The sequence below is a fragment of the Miscanthus floridulus genome, chromosome 6 (genome assembly GCF_019320115.1).
Source record: "Miscanthus floridulus cultivar M001 chromosome 6, ASM1932011v1, whole genome shotgun sequence".
NCBI lineage: Eukaryota > Viridiplantae > Streptophyta > Magnoliopsida > Poales > Poaceae > Miscanthus > Miscanthus floridulus.
Genome location: NC_089585.1, coordinates 25,747,360 through 25,770,516, shown reverse-complemented (window position 1 = coordinate 25,770,516; position 23,157 = coordinate 25,747,360). Strand labels below are relative to the sequence as shown.

The 23,157-nt window shown below is 43.7% G+C and overlaps 1 protein-coding gene across 1 annotated transcript in view; it reads right to left on the bottom strand.

Annotated features, from left to right (window-relative positions):
- The window catches only part of LOC136460376 (uncharacterized), a 51,220-nt gene that overhangs the window by 27,749 nt on the left and 314 nt on the right, over positions 1 to 23,157 (bottom strand). The window contains exons 2-7 of the mRNA XM_066460098.1: positions 5,686 to 5,967; positions 5,276 to 5,342; positions 5,080 to 5,158; positions 4,636 to 4,684; positions 4,077 to 4,160; positions 3,314 to 3,984 (exon numbers count right to left, since the gene is read on the bottom strand). Coding sequence (XP_066316195.1) covers positions 4,133 to 4,160; positions 4,636 to 4,684; positions 5,080 to 5,158; positions 5,276 to 5,342; positions 5,686 to 5,967 — 505 coding nt within the window. The 3' untranslated portion in view covers positions 3,314 to 3,984; positions 4,077 to 4,132. The remainder of the gene's footprint in view (positions 1 to 3,313; positions 3,985 to 4,076; positions 4,161 to 4,635; positions 4,685 to 5,079; positions 5,159 to 5,275; positions 5,343 to 5,685; positions 5,968 to 23,157) is intronic.

Below are 23,157 nucleotides of genomic sequence, written 5' to 3'. Positions count from 1 at the left end.
GTAGCGCAATTCTCAGCACCAGTGGGTGCATGGGTAGTCAGCTATGCGCCCTGTTCTCCTCAAGCCCGGCCGGTCACTACCGATAGGCAATTTGGCATTTTTCTCACCGCCGTCCAGGTGTGCCGCCGTGCCTGTGAAATTGGGGTAAGGTCCGAATTAGTTCAATTGTTTGTATCTAGGAACTCGCCTTGACCTCCTCTATCTGGTGCTCGCACCATTTGGCCAGGGCGCTTACCAAAGATGTGGTGATGCGCTAGTGTCTATCGCAGAGCGCCACCGCCCCGCTCGATCGCACGTGGCCAGCCCACCATAGCGCTTCCCAGCTTCAACCGTTAGTAGGACGTACACCACGGTGAGCTACGGATGCTTCTCCACCATCTCTACCTTGCCGTGAGGGCGTAGGCTCGCTGGAACAGTCATGCCACCGGTGCGCATAGCCGCTCGCTGTTGCAGCTCGCGCCAGCGCGTCTCCGAATTCCTAACTGCTCCCATCCTTGCGCGTTTAGCTGTAGATGGTGGTCGGCCCCTTAGTGCCATCGTAGCGAGTCTAGTTTGCCTGGTGTAACCACCGTTGTCACCGGTGTGCCGCGTCGTCGCGTTCGGGTACGTTGAGGACTGCCTCGTTAGAAAGGCAACACATTCTAGGGTCTTTAATGCAAAGCGTGAGTCTGTGGTAATAGTGTTCCGTTGCTCCACGTGATTATTCAAAAACCCGAGCCCTCTTTTGCAAAATGTGAGCGCGCGTGGGCGCCCCGGCCTTGGGCTGTTGCTGGACCGTTGCGACGTGTGCGCAGCTGCGCCGCGCTGGGCAGCCGGGTCGAAATGGTCACCACCGGCCCTTTTCCTTTTCTAAGCATTTTCTAATTTAGCTTCGAAGGTAAACTTATAAATTCAGTATAAAATTATGTATTTAACCAAAAATTGTGAAACTAGTTTTGTTAGGTTCCTAAAATCATGATCTATCTGCTAGTATGTTTTGTTCACATAGTTTTATAATATTCCTAGGAGTTATATAATTAAATTGAGATACTTAATATTGTCAAAATATAAACTTGTAGGAATTGTTGTTATTAATTGATGATAGTGTTGGCTCTGAAACTTTCACAGTAAATTCCTAACATTATTAGGTGATCACTGTAGTTTTTATAGGTCCATAATAATTAGTTTGCTAAGGTAACTAAATGAGCCCTAGCTCAAAAATATATGTTTAAGCAATAAAATGCCGAAACACATTGGGATTTTAAAACTAGAACATTTTCCAGGAAACAACGCCTTATTCGACAAAGTGGATACGTAGACTAGTACGTTAGTCATTTAAGCTAGCTCGTTAGCTTGTGGAGCATAATCATATTTTTAAGAGTTGCGGTTACCGTTGATTAATTGCGTCTCTATGTTGCATCCACGTATATCATAATAGGAACAACGATGGATCATGGAGTCGACCAAGGTAGAGGAAAAGATGGTGCCTTGATGATTGTGTCACCATGATGGAATGCTAACTTTTGGTTATATATTACCCAGGCAAGGCCCGGTGCATAACCCCTATTATTCTGCACTTTATCTTATGCTTGTGCATTAAGTTTTAAGAAGTTGAATGAAAACCACTTGCATATATATATCCTTATCCTATGAGTCCTACTAGAATGTCAGGATCGTGTAAATTGCTATGCTATAGAATCCGGTAGAAGCCGAGTGATTACCATCACTCGCGAGAGATAGGAAAGATATTATGGTTGTTATTATATTACTATCACATGGATATATATGAATGATAATTGGAGACCGGGTGGAATGGTACTTTGGATCTGGACTTGGTTAGGCATTTGAGCGAGGCTCAGATTGCACTTGTTCCGCCTGTGTCGATTAAGGACCGTCCGTTGCTATGGATGGTAGTCAGGTCACAAACTTATTATCCTGAGCACATACTTGCTTATGGGAGTGGGAAGGCTCATTGCTCTCTTGTCGTGGGTTCCGACTCTTTCTAGACTGACTGATTGGAGGCAGGGATGGTGGAGGTCTAAGCACCACATTGAGTCCAGGACTCTAGAGTGGGGGCTTGGAGTCCAAGTTTGGACGGGGACCTAGACCCCTTGATAGGAGAGTGGTGGGTTGGTCTTGCTTGTGCCTGGGGTATAAGCAGGGCATGTGTTTTAGGGTACCTAGCTAGGATATATTGGTTTAAAAATTGCCGTGTGATACGGTATGACTTGGCTATGGTCTAGCACCATAGTAAGAACTAGAATATGAAAGATGGTAAAATGGTTCTGATTGTTTATCACCTGCTAGAAAGTAGCATAGGTGCTTACATAGAATGGTTAGTTAATGAACTAATGATGACTGCTAATAAAATAAAATATAAGGATGCATGTTTAGTAATGCTTTCGCAGACACAACAACCCACAAGCCAAATAAGCCTTGCATATCTTTGGAGTCTTTTATTTTCCTCTAGTCGAGTAAGTCTTGCTGAGTACAATCGAGTACTCAGGGTTTTATTCCCCCTGTTGCAGGTGATTGAAGGATACATAGAGCTGACCCTTGTGTGTGGTAACCTCCTGGTGGGCTCAGAGAGGATTCCTTTCACGCTACGACCGTAGTGTTTATTTATAACCCTTACTAAAGGTTTTTATAAGAAAAGATGTAAAATCTACTAGCATCTCTTGTATGAAAATGCCCACTATGTTAATGCTCCACCATGTCATTAAATTAATATTGCTTCCCCTATAACTATGATAACATTGTTATATTCTGCTGTTATAATAAATTGAGGTAATATTATGGTACTGTAATAACGTGATGTAAGAAATGACTTAAGAATGTTGTAAGCTTTATTCTCTCATTTGTGATCCTGATGGAAAAATGTGAATTTTCGAGTTCTCCCTTGGGGTGTGCTCGACGGAACTGTGTAATTTAGTGTCATCTCTTGAGTACTTAGTGTCTAATAGAAGACAAGTACTCTAGGGAGATATTGGATTAGGCAGTTGAAAGGTCCTAATATGGCTAGAGGGGGTGAATAGCCTATTTAATAGTCTACAAATCAACTAGAGCAATTTGATTAGTATAACAAATAGCGAAATGCAAACTTGCTCTAGCTCTACAAGGGTTGCAAGCCACCTATCCAACACTTCTAGCTACTATGATCACTAGACACATAATTTGCTAAGTCACTACTCACTAAGAGCTCTTACACTTGCTACACTAAAGAGCTCCACTAGATGAACTCAAACTATAAAGCAAACTCTCAATTCTAATTACACTAAAGAGCTTGCTACAACTAGTTTGCAAGAATATAAATAAGTGAGTAGGGTGATTATACCGCCGTGTAGAGGAGTGAACCAATCACAAGATGAACACTAAATCAATCATCGGGAGAATACCAAAGGGCAAGAGACAACCAATTTTCTCTCAAGGTTCACATGCTTGCCAACACACTACGTCCCCATTGTGTCGACCAACACTTGGTGGTTCGGCGACTAAGAGGTGTTGCACGAACCTCGTTCACACAATTGGACACCATAAGAACCTACCCACAAGTGAGGTAACTCAATGACACGAGCAATCCACTAGGGTTACCTTTCGGTGCTCTGCCGGGAAAGGTACAAGTCCCCTCACAATCACTGGGAGATGACCACGAACAATCACCAACTCATGCCAATCCTCCTCTGCTGCACCAAGCCATCTAGGTGGTGGCAACCACCAAGAGCAACAAGCGAATCCCGCAGCAAAACATGAATACCAAGTGCCTCTAGATGCAATCACTCAAGCAATGCATTTGGATTCTCTCCCAATCTCACAAAGATGATGAATCAATGGTGGAGATGAGTGGGAGGGCTTTGGCTAAGCTCACAAGGTTCCTATGTCAATGCAAATGGCCAAGAGAGTGAGCTTGAGCCAGGGATGAAACAGCAGTGAGGACGGCAGATGAGCAACCAAGCAGGTCCATAAATAAGGTTTTTGCAGTACCTCCAAAGCAGGTAGATTAGTAGCCTTCAAAAAGAAAAGGGAGGTAGTAAAAGCAATTATAGTGAAATTATAGATAACAAAAGGAGAATCAGGGGAATGGGAAGAAAGGAAGATACCAGCAGAGGCAATACAAAGGAACCAAGGCAGTAACAGGATGACAGTATGTAACTGTTCAGTGCACCAACGCTGCTACGTAGCATCTGTGATAGATAAAAATATGATCAGGAAGCTAGTTAGTATAATACGTAGCTGCTATGTCTATTGTTCAACGGAGAAAAGTTTAAGCAAGACAAGATGCTTCCTGTTGCTTGGATTTTTTTTTTGAAAAAAAATTGGAATACCTAAGAACTGATTAATCATCAGTCTTGAGTATGTAAATGATATCCTATGGAACATGTACAATGACATTATGCTGCTCATTCAATTGGAAAACCACACCCAGTGTAGGGACATAGACATGAATTTGCATCACCAGAAAAAAAGAATGGCAGAGCAACCTCTTATTCTCGAAAGACAAGATGGAAACACCTAACTTTTCTAATAACCATGAAGGATAGCGTAAAATGGAGCGTTCAGTGGAAGATCACCATGCAACTTTATATGAACACACATTGAGATCTTTAAGTATAAGCACGCATTAAATTGGATAAGAACAAACATGAGAAAGGGGCTTACTTTGTAATATCTGCCGCAATCGACACTGCTGAGACTATAACATTTTCAGCTGCCAATAAGAATGGCCAGAGATTACATAAATTAGATTCGGAAACAACAGATGTGCAAAGACCATGGTAATAAATGCAACATTATATCAATATTCATTAACCCCACAAACTGTTCGAACATAATTACCCATCTCTGTTTTTTTCTGAATTAAACATATTGCTCCCAATGCATAGCTAGTGCTATTCGATGTATTCTTTCATAGTCAAGAGCTCCTAAAATTCCGTATGAATCAATTTTTTAGTTGCTTTGCGTTCTAGAATTTCTTTTTTTTTTCTGATTGTACCATGAATCAGAAATTTGAAATTTGAGTGGCACTCAAGAAAACATGGACTAAATTTCACAAAATTAAAACTGCAGAGAAGCATTACCAGGTATGAGCACATGTGAACTAACCTAATAATATTCGGAACCCAGTTGACATAGGAAGAACAATACAGGCACTAAACATGATGACCCCACCAACCAGGTCCACCTGAGGTAGCGTTTGCAGTAGCTTGAACAATGTACAAAAATGTTAGGCAACAACTACATGAACAAACATAACGAAAAAAATACTGCAACATCTGAAAACCAATTCATCAGTACTTACGCCCTGCACATAATCATAGGTGTTCGCTAACTGCGGCACATCCGGTGTGCTCACGAAGCGCACAAACCTGAGGCACAAAGCCAAACGAAACATCCATCAGAATGCAACTTTTTGGTACCGCCAACCAGGAGGCAGCAGAGGTCAGAGGCATCGTACGCGTCGCTGAGCAGCTCGCATGCCACACCGGCAGACGCAGGCCAGCGGCCCGCAGGCGCTGGCACCCGCTGGAGGTCGCGAACCGCGGCAGCACGCAACAAGCGCACGCCGGCCGCCGGAATTCGGGAGCACAAGGACCGGAGGAGATCTGCTGGCGGCCGCAGCCGGCACACCGGCCAGCCCGCATCTGTGAGGGAGAGGTGATCTAGGGGAGGAGGCATGAGAGGAAGTAGGGGAAGAAGATAGTGACGTACCGGCAGATGCAGCCGCTGAGCTGAGCCGGCGCCGCCGCCGGCAAGGAAGCGGCAGTTAGGGTTTTGTCGAGCGCCCATGGACCGTTGGGAGGAGGCAACGCAGGGGGGCAGCAGCGGCGGCCACCTTGGGGGCTCGCGCCGCAAGGGCGCCGTCGCCGTCGCCGTCGCCCGTGTCGGGGGAGAGAGCGAGACGAAGCGAGCGAAGAGGAGAAGGGTCGGGAAGCAGAAGTACTGGGTACCAGGAGCGGAAGCTGTTGTATATGCTTTGCTGGATTTGGGGTTCTGTGGAAGAGCGTCTCCCAATTTAAAGGGGTTAATATCTATGACAATTGGTCTTATCTAGACGAAACTCTTTCTATCCCATTTTATAATTAAACTAAAATTAGGCTTTATTTAGATCGAGGTTAGGAGTTAGTATTTGGCACTATAATATTTTTGTTTGTATTTGATAATTATTGTCTAATTATGGTTTAACTAGGCTCAAAAGATTCGTCTCGTAATTTACAATTAAACTGTGTAATTAGTTATTTTTTTATCTACATTTAATACTTCATGCATGTATCAAAGATTTAATATGATGAAGAAAGAGTGAAAAAACTTACAATCTAAACAAGGCCTTAACGAATCTCTTGATGCGTTATGGTACTAAATTAGACTAAAAAATACTTTAAAACTCTCATTGTACTGGCCCAAATATTAATTTTTTAAAGAAAGGATTAATAAATATAAAAAAAATACTGTAGGGCCAAAGGTTCGGGCTCCCAGCTCGTGTGAGGCCCCGTTTAGTTCCGGTCAAAAAAAAATTTAAGATTTTTCGTCACATCAAATCTTACGGTACATGCATGGAGTACTAAATGTAGATAAAAAAAATTAATTACACAGTTAGCCGAGAAATCGTGAGACGAATCTTTTAAGCCTAAATAGTCTATAATTAGATAATTTTTGCTAAATAAAAATGAAAATGCTACAGTAACCAAAAGGCAAGAATTTTCGAAACTAAATGGGTCTGAGTGCTGCAGGCAGCAGTGTATCACGGGCGACACGCAAACACGACAGCACTGGACCGCGCTTCCATGCTTCGCTCTGCGCGCCCCGATCAGACCCTGACAAGAAGAGAAGAGAGCACGCGGGGAATCGACATGTTTGTGCTTGTTTACGTCTTTTAGTTCCATCTCAAATTTTTAAAAAGTGTTATAGTACTTATCACATCGAATGTTTATGGTCGTACATGGAGCATTAAATGTAGACGAAAAAAAACTAATTGCATAGTTTGGTGAGAAATTGCGAGACGAACGTTTTGAGCCTAATTAGTCCATGATTGAATACTAATTGCCAAATAAAAACGAAAGTGCTACAGCAGCCCCAAATTCCAACTTCCTGAAACTAAACACGCGCTTAGTTCGCGGAATTTGGCTATAGTAGCACTTTCGTTTTTATTTAATAATTAGTGTTCAATCATGGACTAATTAGACTCAAAACGTTCGTCTCGCGATTTCCAACCAAACTGTGCAATTATTTTTTTTCGTCTACATTTAATGCTCCATACACACATTGCAAGATTCGATGTGATGACTACTGTAATATTTTTTAAAAAACTTTTTAGGACTAAACAAGCACGCACAAGAGAAGACAGCACGCGGGCAGGATTCCTTGCGCCCTCGAATCGATGCTCCAAAGTTCAAAAAAAAAAAAATCGATGCTCCCGCTGTGCACTGCACGGTGGGTCCTACTCCCCTGGCGGCTGGCGCCCTGGCCTGCAGGCTGCAGCGAGCCCGTGACTGTGAGGTCGATTCGCGGCGTGGCACGTCCTTGATCTGGTCGTCGGGGCTCAAAATCAAAGGCTTGGGAAGTGCTAATCCAGGAGGCCAGGATGCAGTCATCACTCATCAGAATTATAGAGCCTGTTTAGATCATTTCTAAGGTCCCATTTAGTACCGTATTGCTCAAAATAGTTTGGGCTCTTTCCTGCAGACAAGATACAGCGTGTGAACTCTGAAGTACCGAACGAGTATGAGAATGAATGTGCCAATATGATGATTAGTCATTCACTTGACAGTCTCTGCAAATTGACAGTCTTTTTGTTTTTGCCACGAAACCATTTTCGTAGCAATAGAACCTATTGCAACAAAACAATTTGCGTGGTAATTGGGGCTATTATATTGCCACAAAACATTTTTTTTGGTAATAGTGCATATAACCACTAGATACATTGCGTTGCAAAATACTCAATGCAACGGAACAAGGTGCGAGACACAATATTTTGCTGCCATTGATTTCTGTGGCATTAACTCCTACTGTCATGAAAACATAGCGCGTGTTTTGTTCTAACCCTAAATTCCCAAAAAGTGCTACAGTACCCATCACATCGAATCTTGCGATACGTGGATGAAGCATTAAATGTAGACGAAAAAAAACTAATTGCACAGTTTGGTTGGAAATTACGAGACGAACGTTTTGAGCCTAATTAGTCCATAATTAAACATTAATTGCCAAATAAAAACGAAAGTGCTACAGTAGCCCAAATTCCCAAATTCACCAAACTAAACACGCTGATAAGTATGGTAATAACGTTTTTTAATGAATTCAAATGTGGTAATAAAAGGGGGTTTTTTTGGTAATGGGTTCAAATGAGGCCGTATACCTTGTTGCCACAGTTATCCATGACAACACCCATCAACCGTAACACATGATTACATTTCAATAAGCAAGTAATTGCAACAAAATGCAAAACTGTTGCAACAAAAGTGATTTCACCACTATGTTTTACGTAACACCAACAGAAGTGATTCTATGGCAATCGGTATATGTTACCAAGATTTAGGCTCTATTGTGACTACTTCAGGACGTTGCTTTGGGACATATAAATCATAGTAGCGCCTCTTCATGTCCAAACGAGTACGAGAAATGGCCATGGAGACTGCAGCCCAGCCAAAACAGTCCGCTCGGCCCGGCCCATTCATGTCCAGCTTGCTCTTGCTCACATCAAAGGTTTTCCGTACGCATGGTGGGCTCTCCCAATCTGCTACTACGTCACGTTACTCGTTACCACGGAGCTCTCGCTGTACCTGGCTGAGAAACAGAATCATAATATGGCAGCCATGAGCCGGGAAAAACAGAGAGAAAGCATGAGACGAAGATCCAAGCGGTGAAACGGGCAACGCCATCCGAAGTTGCACGGCCCTTGTGCTGGCAGCAGAGGTGCTTCTTTACAGTTTACGCCTGCCTGCCGAGAGCAGCTTCAGCATAAAAGAATCTAGAAAGGTCATTTTTACGAAGACAGTAATAGTTGCGTAAGAAGAAGAAGAAGAAGAAGAAGAAAGCTGAACAAGAGGATTCTTGCCATTTGCAGCGGCTATTGCGATAGCATTGAAAAGCAGACGGAGCCAGAACCGAAAGAAAATGCAGGGTTTTCACGGGAGCAAGAGCAAGAAGACCATGCGACAGCGACAGCGACACCGTGACCAAGTAGCTTCGGCATGGCAACATGAAGAAATGGAGCGCCCAGAAATCCAAGGGCGTGTTTGCAAGGGTGGCCCGTGGGCCTGGCTGCGCCCCCGGGAGCCCATTCTAGTGTTTGGTGGCGTTTTCTCCTCCCTCAGCCTGGCCCACGCGGTGCAAATTCTACTCTCTCTCGTGGCCCTCAGAAAACGGTGAAATCAGTCGTTTTTTGGGAGCCTGGCCCGATGGAGCGACGGGTCATTGGGGGCGATTTGGATCACCTCCTGCCTCTCACCTTGACAGATTGCATTCAATTTTACAAGCACAACAAACACGATCTCAATCGGGCTTGGCTCTGTTGAGTCACGATGACAAACACGAGCACTTGCACCATTTGGACCGGACTAAGGGTGGCCAGGCCATGGCCAGCCGGCCAGGCCGGCGAGGTACACCCTCGCAAACGCGCCCCAAGAAAAAAAAAACTACAGTATGCGCTATCAAGAATGGAATGGAAACGTCCTCGGCGGATGGGTGCGGGCGAAGGAAAGGAGCCCATGGAAATCATCGGACTGGATGGAATAGGAAAGTACGCAGCGCAGAGACGCGTTACGAGTTTCCAGTTCGTCCAATCCGACGAACTCCCAGGAGCTCTGCTCCCGTCGCCACCTATATATATATATATATATATATAGAACTACTATCCTGTAGCTGGCTACAGAATAACTTATTCTGTAGCCACTTTGAGTTACGATAATTACTATGTTATTTTACGAGATTATAGTAACTCTTTACTAAGTGGTTTAATATAACGTTATGGTAAATATCCCCATGTGTTATAGTAACCCAACTATCGTAAATATGTATTGACATTATGGTAAATTAGTATATAAAATTATAGTAAATGGAGGTGGCTACAGAATAACTTATTTTGTAGCCGGCTACTGAATAGCCTCTCCCTATATACATATATATATATATATATATATATATATATATGCCCCGTTCGACTTATCTTAAAACTGGTTTACTGGACTTCTTTTTTTAAATTGAACAGTATTTTTCTCTCACAACATTTAACTTTAGCTTGTTTTTCAGCCAATTTCAACCGAGCGAACCAACGAAGCCTATAGAAAGGTTTGGGAGCTAGGATCCAAAACCAGCAGTTATTACTCCCTCCATCTAATAATAATCTAATAGCACGGAGTACAAAGTATAACTATTAGTACATTTTTATATGTATTTATTAGTGAGTATTTAGAGAAGTAGTACACATATTAAAAATGGCATGCGCATTTCTTTTGAGCCCAAGGGAGTACAAAGTGCGCATAACAAAACATTTGTCCAAAGCAGAAATAGTTATTCTAAAATAGTGCTGGTTTAAATGTTTTAATTTCAATCTAATTTAGTAAAATAATGATAATATTCAAAATATATATTATTAGAATCATCATAAAATGTATTTTATAATTTCTATAGAATTTAAAATATTTTGACTCTAACTTATTCTCTCTTTTTACTTCTCACTTTTTAAAAAGTCATTTAAAATTTTCATCAAAGTTCTATTAATAATACTTATATTTATGAATGGAAATAGTATGTATTATTGTTGGGGGATCAACCTCAAACAACGCAATCCCCCAAGTCCATTAATAAGTTTTCAGCTAACATGTTATCAAAGCGGCAATTGCTCATGTTTTTTCAAGGACTTCGCTTAAACACTGTAAGGTCCTAATAGCTAGAGAGAGGTGAATAGCCTATTAAAAAATTCTACAACAACACTTAACAATCTGGTTAGACAATTATGAGACGAAGCAAGTGTTGCGCTAGCCCACTAAAAAGCAAGCCACCTACCATAATTCTAGTTTATATAGTTTCTATCCACACAATAGCTATGACACTATACTAAGTTAATGTGCTCTAAAAGGCTAACTAAAGAGCCACACTAACCGAACTAACAAGCTCTCACATCTAGCTACACTAAAGAGCTTGACAACTAGTTTGCAGTAAAGTAAAGAGAGTGAGCAATTTGTTTATATCGCTGTGTCGAGGAAGGAGCCAATCAATCACAAGAATGAATACTAATGAAGACCAATCATCTCGAAATCAAATGATGAACACAATGATTTTTTATCGAGGTTCACTTGCTTGCCGGCAAGCTACTCCTCGTTGTGGCGATTCACTCACTTGAAGGTTCACGAGCTAATTGATATCACACGCCAAACCCTCAATAGGGTGCCACACAATCAACACAAGATGAGAATCACACAAGCCACGAGCAATCCACCAGAGTACCTTTTGGCTCTTCACCGGGGAAGGGTCAAGAACCCCTCACAATCACCACGATCGGAGCCGGAGACAATCACCAACCTCCGCTCGACGATCCTCGCTGCTCCAAGCCATCTAGGTGGCGGCAACCACCAAGAGTAACAAGCAAATCCCGCAGCGAAACACGAACACCAAGTGCCTCTAGATGCAAACACTCAAGCAATGCACTTGGATTCTCTCCCAATCTCACAAAGATGATGAATCAATGATGGAGATGAATGGGAGGGCTTTGGCTAAGCTCACAAGGTTGCTATGTCAATGCAAATGGCCAAGAGAGTGAGCTTGAGCCGGCCATGAAGCTTAAATAGAAGTCCCCATGAAATAGAGCCGTTGTACCCCTTCACTGGACACAACACGGGGTGACCGGACGCTCCGGTCATATTGACCGGACGCTGGACCTCAGCGTCCGGTCACGTGATGCGTGCCACGTGTTCTCTCTCTTCAAATATTGATCGTCCGATCTCAACGGTTAAGTGACGATCAGACGCAGCAACTCAAAGTGACCGGACGTTAAATCCCAGCGTCCGATCATTTCCAATAAGCATCCAGAGATGACTTTTCATGATCGGACGAGCTTGACCGGACACACCCAGCGTTCGGTCACTCGGCGACTCCTCTGTGCGCGACCATGTTAGTGTGACCGGACGCTGCCAGCCAGCGTCCGGTCATTTTAGCGCCAGCGTCCGGTCGTTTCAGCGCCAGCGTCCGGTCGATGACCGACGCTGAGCTTTTTCTGCTGCTACTGGTCGGACATGCCGGTCCTTCAGAGACCAGCATTCGATCACTTACAGTGACCTCCATCTTTTCTGTCTAGGGCGCCGGTGGTACCATCTGACTATCCGCACTCTACGGATGGACACTCCGCCGATGAAGTTCCTAACCCTTGCTCAAATGTGCCAACCACCAAGTGTATCACCTTGTGCACATGTGTTAGCATATTTTCATAAACATTTTCAAGGGTGTTAGCACTCCACTAGATCCTAAATGCATATGCAATGAGTTAGAGCATCTAGTGGCACTTTGATAACCGTATTTCGATATGAGTTTCACCCCTCTTAATAGTACGGCTATCGATCCTAAATGTGATCACACTCACTAAGTATCTTGATCACCAAAACAAAATGGCTCCTACCATTTATACCTTTGCCTTGAGCCTTTTGTTTTTCTCTTTCTTCTTTTCAAGTCCAAGCGCTTGATCATCACCATGGCATCGCCATCATCATGTCATGATCTTCATTTGCTTCACCACTTAGAATGTGCTACCTATGTCATGATCACTTGATAAACTAGGTTAGCACTTAGGATTTCATTAATTCACCAAAATCAAACTAGAGCTTTCAAACACTCAATGAAGGAGGACCTTCGTAGATGACCGACAAGATCCTAATAACGAAGCCAAAGATGAGAAGACAAGGTTGAGGACATGCAGCCTATTTGTTTCGGCTTATACAATCGTGGATTATAAGCTGGAACAATATTTTTCTCTCACACCAAATTAGCCAGCAGTGCTTCTAGTTTATAATCCACGATCGTTTCAGCCAAAACGAACATGCTGATGGACGAAGGTAATCAACCCACTTTGGGGTGAAGCGAGAAGGCAAAGTCAACATGAGAAGAGCCCACGAAGATTCATTCCAACCCGAAGGGTCACTTCACAAGATGAAGCTAGAAGAACGACTATGAATGTTTCTTTATTTGTGTAGGAGTATAATGACTAAGTTGTCCTTAACTGTAATGAAGGCAATACCTAAATGTAATAGCGACATCAGGGTTAAAGAGGGGATTGTATAAGGAGGATCTCGGGCCTGTTCGCTTGAACTTATCAGTTGGCTTATCAGCTAGAATCTATGGTATTTTTTTCTTACAATAAATCAGCCAAGACCGGCTTATCAGCCGGCTAATCAGCCAAGACCGGCTTATCAGCCGGCTTTAATACCAGCCAAATAGGCGAGACTCCCCCACTATAAATACCTTGTGACATATACTTTTTTAGACATGAAATCGTTATTCAATAGAGTAGAATCCGCTCTGTGATGCTTGTGTGGATATTCACCAACGCCATCGTTTGTGTATGCTCGAGAGACTTCACAACCATAGGGACTCAATGGCTCGACAAACAAAGAAAATACAACAAAATAATGAAAACAATCTTGACAACCCCTAAGAACCAACGAAGTACAAAATGACACCCAAACAAGGCAAGGACCACTCACCCTGGGCGCTTTTTCACTAAAAACCGAACACCGAACCGAATAGTCGGTAGTTCGGTTTTTTGGTTCGGTTTCGATTTTCCAGTTTTGTGAAGTTTGGTGTTCGGCTTCAGCTTTGGTTTCTATGCCATACCGAACCAAAGTACCGAGAAACTGCTGAGCCATTGAGCGCTGAGCGGAGTGAGCACCAGCCCACCAGGCACCGACCCACCACCCACCAGCCCACCACGGCACCATCGCTAGTCCACCACGGCACCCCGCATGGCCGTACCCTCACCACGGCACCACTTCACTTCCCCGCATCAAATCGAGTCGCACCGCATTCCGCACGTAGAGCCTCGCACTCTCGCTCCTAACCCTAACCCTTTGAAGGCGCGGCAGGTGGCTGGTAGCACACCCAGCAGGCCAAGGCACCAGGTGGCCAGCAGCGGCGGCACCACCATCGACCATCGTTAAGCTCCTCAACCACGACAGCAAGAATAGAGCAGTCCTCCAATGTAAGTCTTTAGTTCTTCTTGTTCTTGCTTAATGCCTAATAGATCCAGATGCATGTTGGTTGCTTTGTGACAATGTGTAACAGAACCGACCAATTATACGAAATTAAGTAAGAAAATCATCCGCCAGAGCAGACGATTTAGCAAACTTAAGCCCGTATAACCCAGTAGTCCATGAAATCACGAAGGATTTCAAACCAATTTCCATTCCAGCCAAGATCATAATAAGTTTAGCGGTCACCATCACATATTACATAAAAGTTCACAACCTCAGATACATCAGAGTTCAACATAGTTATTACAAACCAGTTCGAATAAAAGTAGCGGAAGTCATTTGTTCAAACCACACACACACTCACGCAGAGTTTAAATATAGTGCCAGCGAATGATCATCTCCAACAAAAGCATCAGATGAGACGTAGGGAATGACCATGCCCATGGTCCTAAGCATCACCCATCGCAGGATAAAGGCAGTTGATACAGTAGCCGTAATACATCTGCCCATCTGCAACAAGTGAGAATAAAACCCTGAGTACGAGAAGGTACTCAGCTAGACTTACCCGACATAACCGAAAATAAGTGACACCAAGGATTATGAAGGGCTTTATAGTAGGGTAGCTGACTCATTTGTAAAAGAAGCATTTTTAGCATTTCAAGAACCTTTCTAAAAGCATTATTGCCAAGTTAATTATTATGAATCTGTTGACTAGATTTGCACCTATACTAGAGTAAACATGTGATTAAGCAGATAGCGATAATCAATGATCATTAAACCACTTCCATACTATCATATTCATTATAACTGTCCAAGTGTTCCATAACATTTTCTACGATGAAGTAACTCAAGTCAAGTGCTCACTATCTAGGAGCGATGGCAATTCAAATCGATTCCTAACCAGCTAATGATTTGTTCCTTACACAAACCTCACTCACCCGCTAAAGTGAGATATTGATCATCGAGTCAACTTTCCAGGAATCTCGAGTTTGCCAGGAACCACATGTACCCGGGGGCCGACCGACTGCACTTTGGTCTTATCATCCCGCCCCCGTGTCCTACCACACCTGCTCCGGCACAGTGCGTTGCGGGCAATCTACTCGGCCCGAAAAATCTCCCAGCTTCGCGGTCGGAAGGTACTTTATCCGGCCAGCTAAATGTAAGGCATGTGTTCAACATGACTCGAGGCCCAACAACGGTCGGTCCTTAATCGACACAGATGGAAAGCACTACAGTCAAAACTCTATAAGTCTCCGTCCGATCTCAACTTCATTTAACACTTAGTTATACCATGACTTCATAGTCATCCAAGCAGATCCAGGTAATCACCTATAGCTCGCAGGTGACAGGAAATCACCCAATTTCTACCGGTCTAGGCCAGCTAAGCATTGACTCGACTGCGGATACCCGGGTAATAAGGATATAGTATAACAAAGGTAGACAAGATATAATGCAGCAACGGTTTCAAACAACTCCTGAACGTAATGCATCAATTAAAATAAAGCATTTAATTAAATAATTGCAAACCGGGAGAAAAATGCTCCGGGGCTTGCCTCTCTCGAAGGAGCTCGGACGGTGATCGGGGCACTCCGGAAGTTCCTCAACGTCCTCCTCGTCGGCTTCTAGCACTTCCTATGGCTGCACCTCGAACTGCTCCTCGGGCTCCTCAGGTATGACAACTGGGTTCTCGATTTGCGATCCTATATGATGCAATGTGCGTAAGTGCTTATGCAATCAGTGCATGAGATGAGATGAATACAATGGATATGCTCGAATGCAAGGTAGTCAACATCATTCAAGAAAATATACTACAAGCACATGTCATCTACTGCATTCTCTTCTACTACTAATATGTTTAAGTCAACACACTTTATCAAATGCTTCAAAGATACACCAAAACTATTATTATTAACTAATCTTGTATTAAAGATGATTATTTTATTTCCTTTTAAATTAGGGCTACAACAGCAATCTATATTTCTGGTGCTTATAAAAATCTGAGAAAATTACAGTAGTATGGTACTACTCTAATTAGCCTACCATCAGATTTTCATGGTGTTTGAATGAGTGAATTAGCCTACACAAAAATCACAAGCTATGGCATGATTTTGTACATAAAAATACTTTGAAGTGTGAAAAGTGTCAAACAATAGAATTAGTATTTTTCCTAGGTTCTTCATAGCATACAATAACTGTACAAAAATTGTCACATGCATGTTTTATACAAAATTTGTTCTCTAGCAAAAATAACAAAAATCAGCCATTAAAGGTACTTGAACTACACCTCAAAACTTTCCCACAGCACATGCATGAAACATATTTTTCCTAGGAAGTACATGACATAAGAAGATTAACAAACTTGGAATCATATTTTTCTGAAGCCTATAGTTTTTTCTACATATTTTTCAAGTTATCAGCAATATACATGATTAAATAAAGTTCTACAGAAAAGTATCTCAAAAATGTCATGCAATAATTTTCTCAAGTAGACCTGGTGATAAGGAACCTAGCAAAATTTGTTTCAACAATTTTGGAGCTAAAAGGAGTACACAAACATTTTCCAAAGCATTTAAATAGAATTCTGAAAAATCATTTTTGAAATCCCTTTTAAACTTCAGGCTCAAATCTGCTAGATACACCCGGTTATCCACCCAAATCCCGTGCCAGAGAGACAGATAGGTGGGACCCGGCGGGTCAATCGGCCCACTGGCCAGCCACCCGGGGCCTTTGCCAGCCACTGCGGCTGGGCCCCGCGGGTCAGCGACCCAATGGCTGGGGAGGTGCCCCGCTGTGGCGGTTCTCGCCGCCGGTGAACTTGCCGGCGGTGAGGTCACCACCAGAGGCTTCCCCGAGACAAGGTGGACCTAACGTTACCCCTACCACGGCCAGTGGAGCTCAGGAGCAAGCTCACCGGCGTCCATGGCGGCATGGTGGTGCGGCTCAACGCCGGCCGGCCAGCTCCGGCTGAGAGGTGGCGCGAGGAGTGGCTGGCGAGCTCTACCATGTCAGTGCGGTGCTGGTGTGTGCAGAAAGAGGGAGATAGGTGAGGCGGAGAGGCGAGTCCTAGGGAGCGCGGCATTCCGACGAGGCGGAGCTCACCCGATGAGCGATTGGCGAGGAAGGGGAGCTCCCCAAGGCTTACCGAGGTGAGCCCAGGGTGCGCGAGGTGATGGCAGAGCTGTAGGCGAGACGAAGAGGTCGCCGGTGAGCTGTAGTGGCCGGATGAGCGAGCTCCGGCAAGGCGTGGCTTGCGGTGGCGATGGCGGACGCGCGCGCTGCTGCTGTCCGAGAGAGAGACGAAGGGAGGAGCAGGAAAATGAGATGCCGGGCGAGCTCTGTGGTAGCCTAAGCAGTGGCCAGCAGTGCTAGAGCTGCCGCGGTGCGTGGACGCGGTGTCAAGCCACCGTCGACGGGTGGCGCCACGCGGCGAGCAAGCCCTGACGCGGTCGAGGGCGTGGCGTGGCGACGGGCACGGCGCACGCGAAGTAGGCCGGACGAGCGGGCCAGTGCGGGAGCTGGGCCGAGGTGGAACACGCGCGGCAGGCGGGGACACGTGGGTCGGTGCGCGAGGTGGGCCGGCGCGCACGGGCGGGTTCGCTGGCGCGCTGGGCCGACTTCGGCCGTGGGCCAGAAGCGAGGCGGCGGCCCACGAAGGAGAAAAAGTCCTTTTTCTTTCATATTTTCAAGAAATTTTTAGATGCTAGATTTCAAATATTATTTTGAGCAAGAAAATTACATCTTTTGAAAATGTACCAAAAATAAAAGTTGATTAGAATTTAATTCTCTACAACTTTGCTTTTATGACCAAAGCCAAATTCTTTCTAGATTTTGAATTGTAAATTCAAAGTCCAAATCTAACTCAAAACCCTAATTTTTGGGAATTTATTTTGAAGCCAAATTTTGAATTAATTTGAATACAAACCTTGCTCCAAAAATTGAACTAAACATCTTTAGATGATTTACCATGATATCCAAACATGTTTTACTAACTGAGCAAATAAAATCAGGGCAAAACAATTCTAACAAAGGTATGCAACATTCAGGTTTCACAACACGTTTCATATATTTCGAAACAGTGTTTCAATTGTTATTTACATGATTAGGCATGTATGATTAGGATGCTTGATGATGCATGATATGTATGATTTGTAGTGCCTAAATGCAGGCATAACACCGGGGTGTTACAGCCCTCCCCCCTTATAAAAATCTCATCCCGAGATTTGGGTTACGAACCATTTGTTATAAAATTCTTCATAAGCTTTTTGTAGATACTCTCCTATTTCTCAAGTTGCATCTCCCTCATCATGATGATCCCACTGTATCTTGTATGTTTTCACCACACTATTCTGAGTAGCACGTTCCTTAGTGTCTAACACTCGGACTGGTTGCTCATGATACACCAAATCTGATTTGAGTTGAATACCTCGAGGTTTTATTCTTTCCTCCGGAACACGCAAACATTTATTGAGATGTGATACATGGAAAACTGGGAAAACGATACTCATTGCCTTAGGTAACTCTAACTTGTAGGCTACCGGACCTCTTCGTTCCAAGATCTTGTATGGTCCTACGAATCTTGCGGCAAGCTTTCTTCGGATTCCAAACCTTTTCTTCTTCATTGGCGTGACTTTCAGATAAACATAGTCACCAACTTCAAACACAAGGGGTCTCCTTCTTCTGTCTGCATAGCTTTTCTGACGTGATTGGGCAGCTTTCATATTCTGCTGAATAATATGAACTTTCTTCTCGGCTTCTTCTACAAAGTCAATGCCATAATACCTTCTATCTCTAGGCTCGACCCAATTCAATGGTGTTCTACATTTTTTGCCATATAAAGCTTCGAATGGGGCCATCTTGATGCTTTCTTGGTAACTATTATTATAAGAAAACTTAGCTAACGGTAACCATGACTCCCATGATCCCTTAGAAGACAATACACAGGCTCTTAACATATCCTCTAAAACAACGTTTACTCATTCAGTCTGACCATCTGTCTGAGGATGATAAGCGGTACTGCGAATCAAACTAGTTCCTAAGCCTTTGTGTAAATGTTCCCAAAAGTGAGCCATGAACTGTGAGCCTCTATCAGATACTATGGTCTTTGGTATACCATGCAACCTCACAATTTCTGCGATATACTTCTCGGAATATTAAGGTGGTCGATAATCTGTTTTGACCGGCAAGAAATGAGCGGTCTTGGTAAGACGGTCCACAATTACCCAAATCGAATCATGTCCTTTTTGAGTAGTGGGCAAACCCGTGATAAAATCTATACTGATATCGTCCCACTTCCAACTAGGGACTGATAAGGGTTACAACATACCAGCAGGTTTCATGTGAATGGCTTTCACTCAACAACATGTGTCACATCTGACAACATATGCTGTAATTTCTTTCTTCATTTTGGTCCACCAATAACGAGATCTTAGATCTTGATACATCTTACTACTTCTGGGATGGATAGATAGCTTAGAAAGGTGAGCTTCATCCATGAGTTTATTCCTAAGCTCTCGATCCTTGGGAACCACAAGATGGTCGTCAAACCACAACACGCCCTGTTCATCCACTTTAAAGTGTTGAGACGGCTTTTCTTTTATTTTCTCTTTGATGTGGAATATCCCCTTGTCGGTTTTCTGGCCTTCTATGATCTTACTTTCCAAAGAGCAACTAATCTGAATACTATGTAACACAGCAAGATGCATTAGATCGAACCCATCTTCAAGTAATGGCTGCACATTCAAGAAATGTGACTTTCTGCTCAAAGCATCTGCCACTACATTGGCTTTACCAGGATGATATTGCACATTCAAGTTATAATCCTTGATCAATTCCAACCATCTACGCTGTCTTATGTTTAACTCTGGTTGGGTAAAGATATACTTAAGACTCTTATGATCGGTGAAGATGTTGCACACATTACCAAGTAGATAATGTCTCCAAATTTTTAGGGCGTGCACAACTGCAGCAAGTTCAAGATCATATGTTGGATAGTTGGCCTCGTGCTTTCTCAATTGACGTGATGCATAAGCTATGACTCTCCTTTCTTGCATAAGAACACAGCCCAATCCAGTCTTCGATGCATCGCAAAACACATCAAATGGTTTCTCAATATCTGGTTGTGCTAGAACAGGAGCAGTGGTCAACAGTTTTCGCAAAGTGTGGAAAGCTGCTTCACACTCCTTTGTCCACACAAACTTGTGATCCTTCTGTAGGAGACTCATCATCGGTTTGGCAATCTTCGAGAAATCTGGTATGAAGCGACGGTAATAACCGGCTAGTCCTAAGAAACTTCTAATCTTAGGAACTATGGTCAGTGCTTTCCAATTCATAACTTCTCGCACCTTACTTGGATCGACTGAAACTCCATTCTCTGACAGAATGTGACCAAGGAAAGGAACTTCCTTCAACCAGAATTCGCATTTGCTAAACTTAGCATACAATTGATGATCTCTAAGTCTGGTCAAGACAGTTCTCAGATGCTCTTCATGATCTTTCTCGTTCTCGGAGTACACCAGAATGTCATCGATGAACACTACCACAAACTTATCCAATTCTGGCATGAAAACTGTATTCATCAAAAACATAAAGTATGCGGGAGCATTTGTCAAGCCAAAAGACATGACAAGATACTCATACAACCCGTATCTGGTGGAAAATGCAGTTTTCGGTATATCCTATGGCCTAATCTTAATCTGATGATAACCGGATCTCAAATCTATTTTTGAGAATACCTTGGCCTTGGATAATTGGTCAAACAGAACATCAATATGTGGCAAGGGATATTTATTCTTGACGGTCACAGCATTGAGTGGCCTATAATCTACGCACATTCTCAACGTGCCCTCTTTCTTCTTTTTCACAAACAAAGCGGGACATCCCCATTCAAACTTGCTTGGCCGAATAAACCCCTTTTTGATAATTCTTCTAATTGCTTCTTCAGCTCAGCTAACTCATCTGGAGGCATCCGATAGGGTCTCCTTGAAATCAGAGCTGTTCTGGGGATTAGCTCAATTCCAAACTCAATCTCCCTATCTGGCGGAAGACCAGGTAGCTCATCCGGGAATATATCTGGAAATTTACACACTACCGGAATCTGATGAATAGGAATGACTGTCATAGCACATGTAACACTTATAAGGTCTGTTCTTTGAGGCAATGGTACTTGGAAAGTACCCTCACCTAGGGGATCCTTAAGGGTAAGTACTCGACTTCCAGTATCTATGACTACTCCCTAATCCTTCATCCAATTCATCCCTATAATGACATCCAAGACTAACCCAGGCATAACTATCAAGTTCACTCGGAACTTCCTGCTACCTAATTCAAGGGTTGCCCCTCGAACCATCCGGTTGGTCAAAACATCAGCCCCTGCTGAACTTATACGGTACCCATAACCCAATTCTATGCATAGTTGTCCATGTTTCTGTGCAAATGCTCGACTCATAAAAGAATGTGATGATCCAGAATCAAATAGAACAACTGCAGGGTTTTTGTTGACAGGAAACTTACCAGCAGTGACGGGCTCTCCCTTTGGAATTTTATCCACTGTTATACTATGCACTCTAGCATTATAAGTCTGCTGCTTCTCTTAGGTGGGTACGGACAAAACCTCGAGAAATGACCGGGTTGATCACAGTTATAGCAGGGTCCTCTCACTGTCCCGGTAGATCCCACAGCTCCCTTGGAACTGTCTTGTACCGTGGTTGCGGCTGCTTTGTTGGGCTGTACTGCCATCTTGTATGGCTTTTGAGGTCCACGGAAATTCTGACTTCTTTGCTGAGGTGGCCGGAACCTAGCGCCAGGTGCCGATGGGCGATATGGAGGATGACCTCCCATAGGTGCTCTAGCTTGAGACGGCCCACCTTCAAAGGCTCTCTTGCGTGTCTTGGCTGCGGTGCTGGCGTTGTTATTCTTCTCCTGCTTTAGACAGTCGCTGATGAAGTCATTGAATCTGACGCGGTTGTTGGTACCAACATGCTTCATCATTTTTGGATTGAGACCCCTCTTAAAACTGGCTATTCTTTTAGCATCTGTGTCAACCATATCGGGAGCATAGCGACATAAGTTGTTGAAGGCATGCAGGTACTGCGTCATGGTTTTGGTGCCCTGGTTCAACGCTAGAAACTCTCCCAACTTCATCTCGGTCAGCCCTAGTGGAATATAAACTCCACGAAAGGCCTCAGCAAACTCTCTCCAAGAAATCTAAGCATTTGGAGGGAAGGTGGTGCGATGGTGCTTCCACCACATTCCCGCCGGTCCCTGCAATTGAAGTGCAGCATACTCTATTTTCAAAACCTCAGTCATCCTCAACACTCGGAATTTATCCTCTATCGTGTTGATCCATTCCTCAGCATCGAGTGGCTCTATTGCTTTCTTGAATACTGGCGGCCTGGCGTCCATGAAATCTTTGAAGCTGCTATATTGGTTCACTCCCATGCCACCACCTTGATTGTTACCATGTTGAACGTTGTTGGCGATAGTTCACAGAAGATCCTCCATGTTCTTCTGGGATTGTTCCGCGTTGCGCTGACTCCCGAGCAGCTGTGCGAGGAACATCTCGGGGGTAAACGGGGGAGGAGGTGGCAAATGTGGTTCATGGGGAGGTTCATTGTTGTTGCCGTGGTTTCCACCACCACCACCAGTCCCCGCACCGTTAGCACCGGGCTCAGCGGCCTCATACGTGGTTCGGCGAGTGTTTGTCATCTGCATAGTTCAGCAACAAGTAACGATTGAGTGAAGCTGTAATAATTGCGAGTGAAGGAAAAATTATGCCATACTGAATTTACTGGAGAGAATAAATTCATGCAATAAAACAGAGGCACAACAATCGCATCCCAATTAAAACAACAACACTTAATCGAATTACTTCAACGGCAAACATCGTGTCCATACAATCAAATTGCCAGCATATATACACTGGACTTTTTATGCGTTCAGATATCGCATTCGAAAATCAAGTTCCAACCACATGCCAAGTCTCATACGTTCGAAGCAACATCCGATAGGTTAC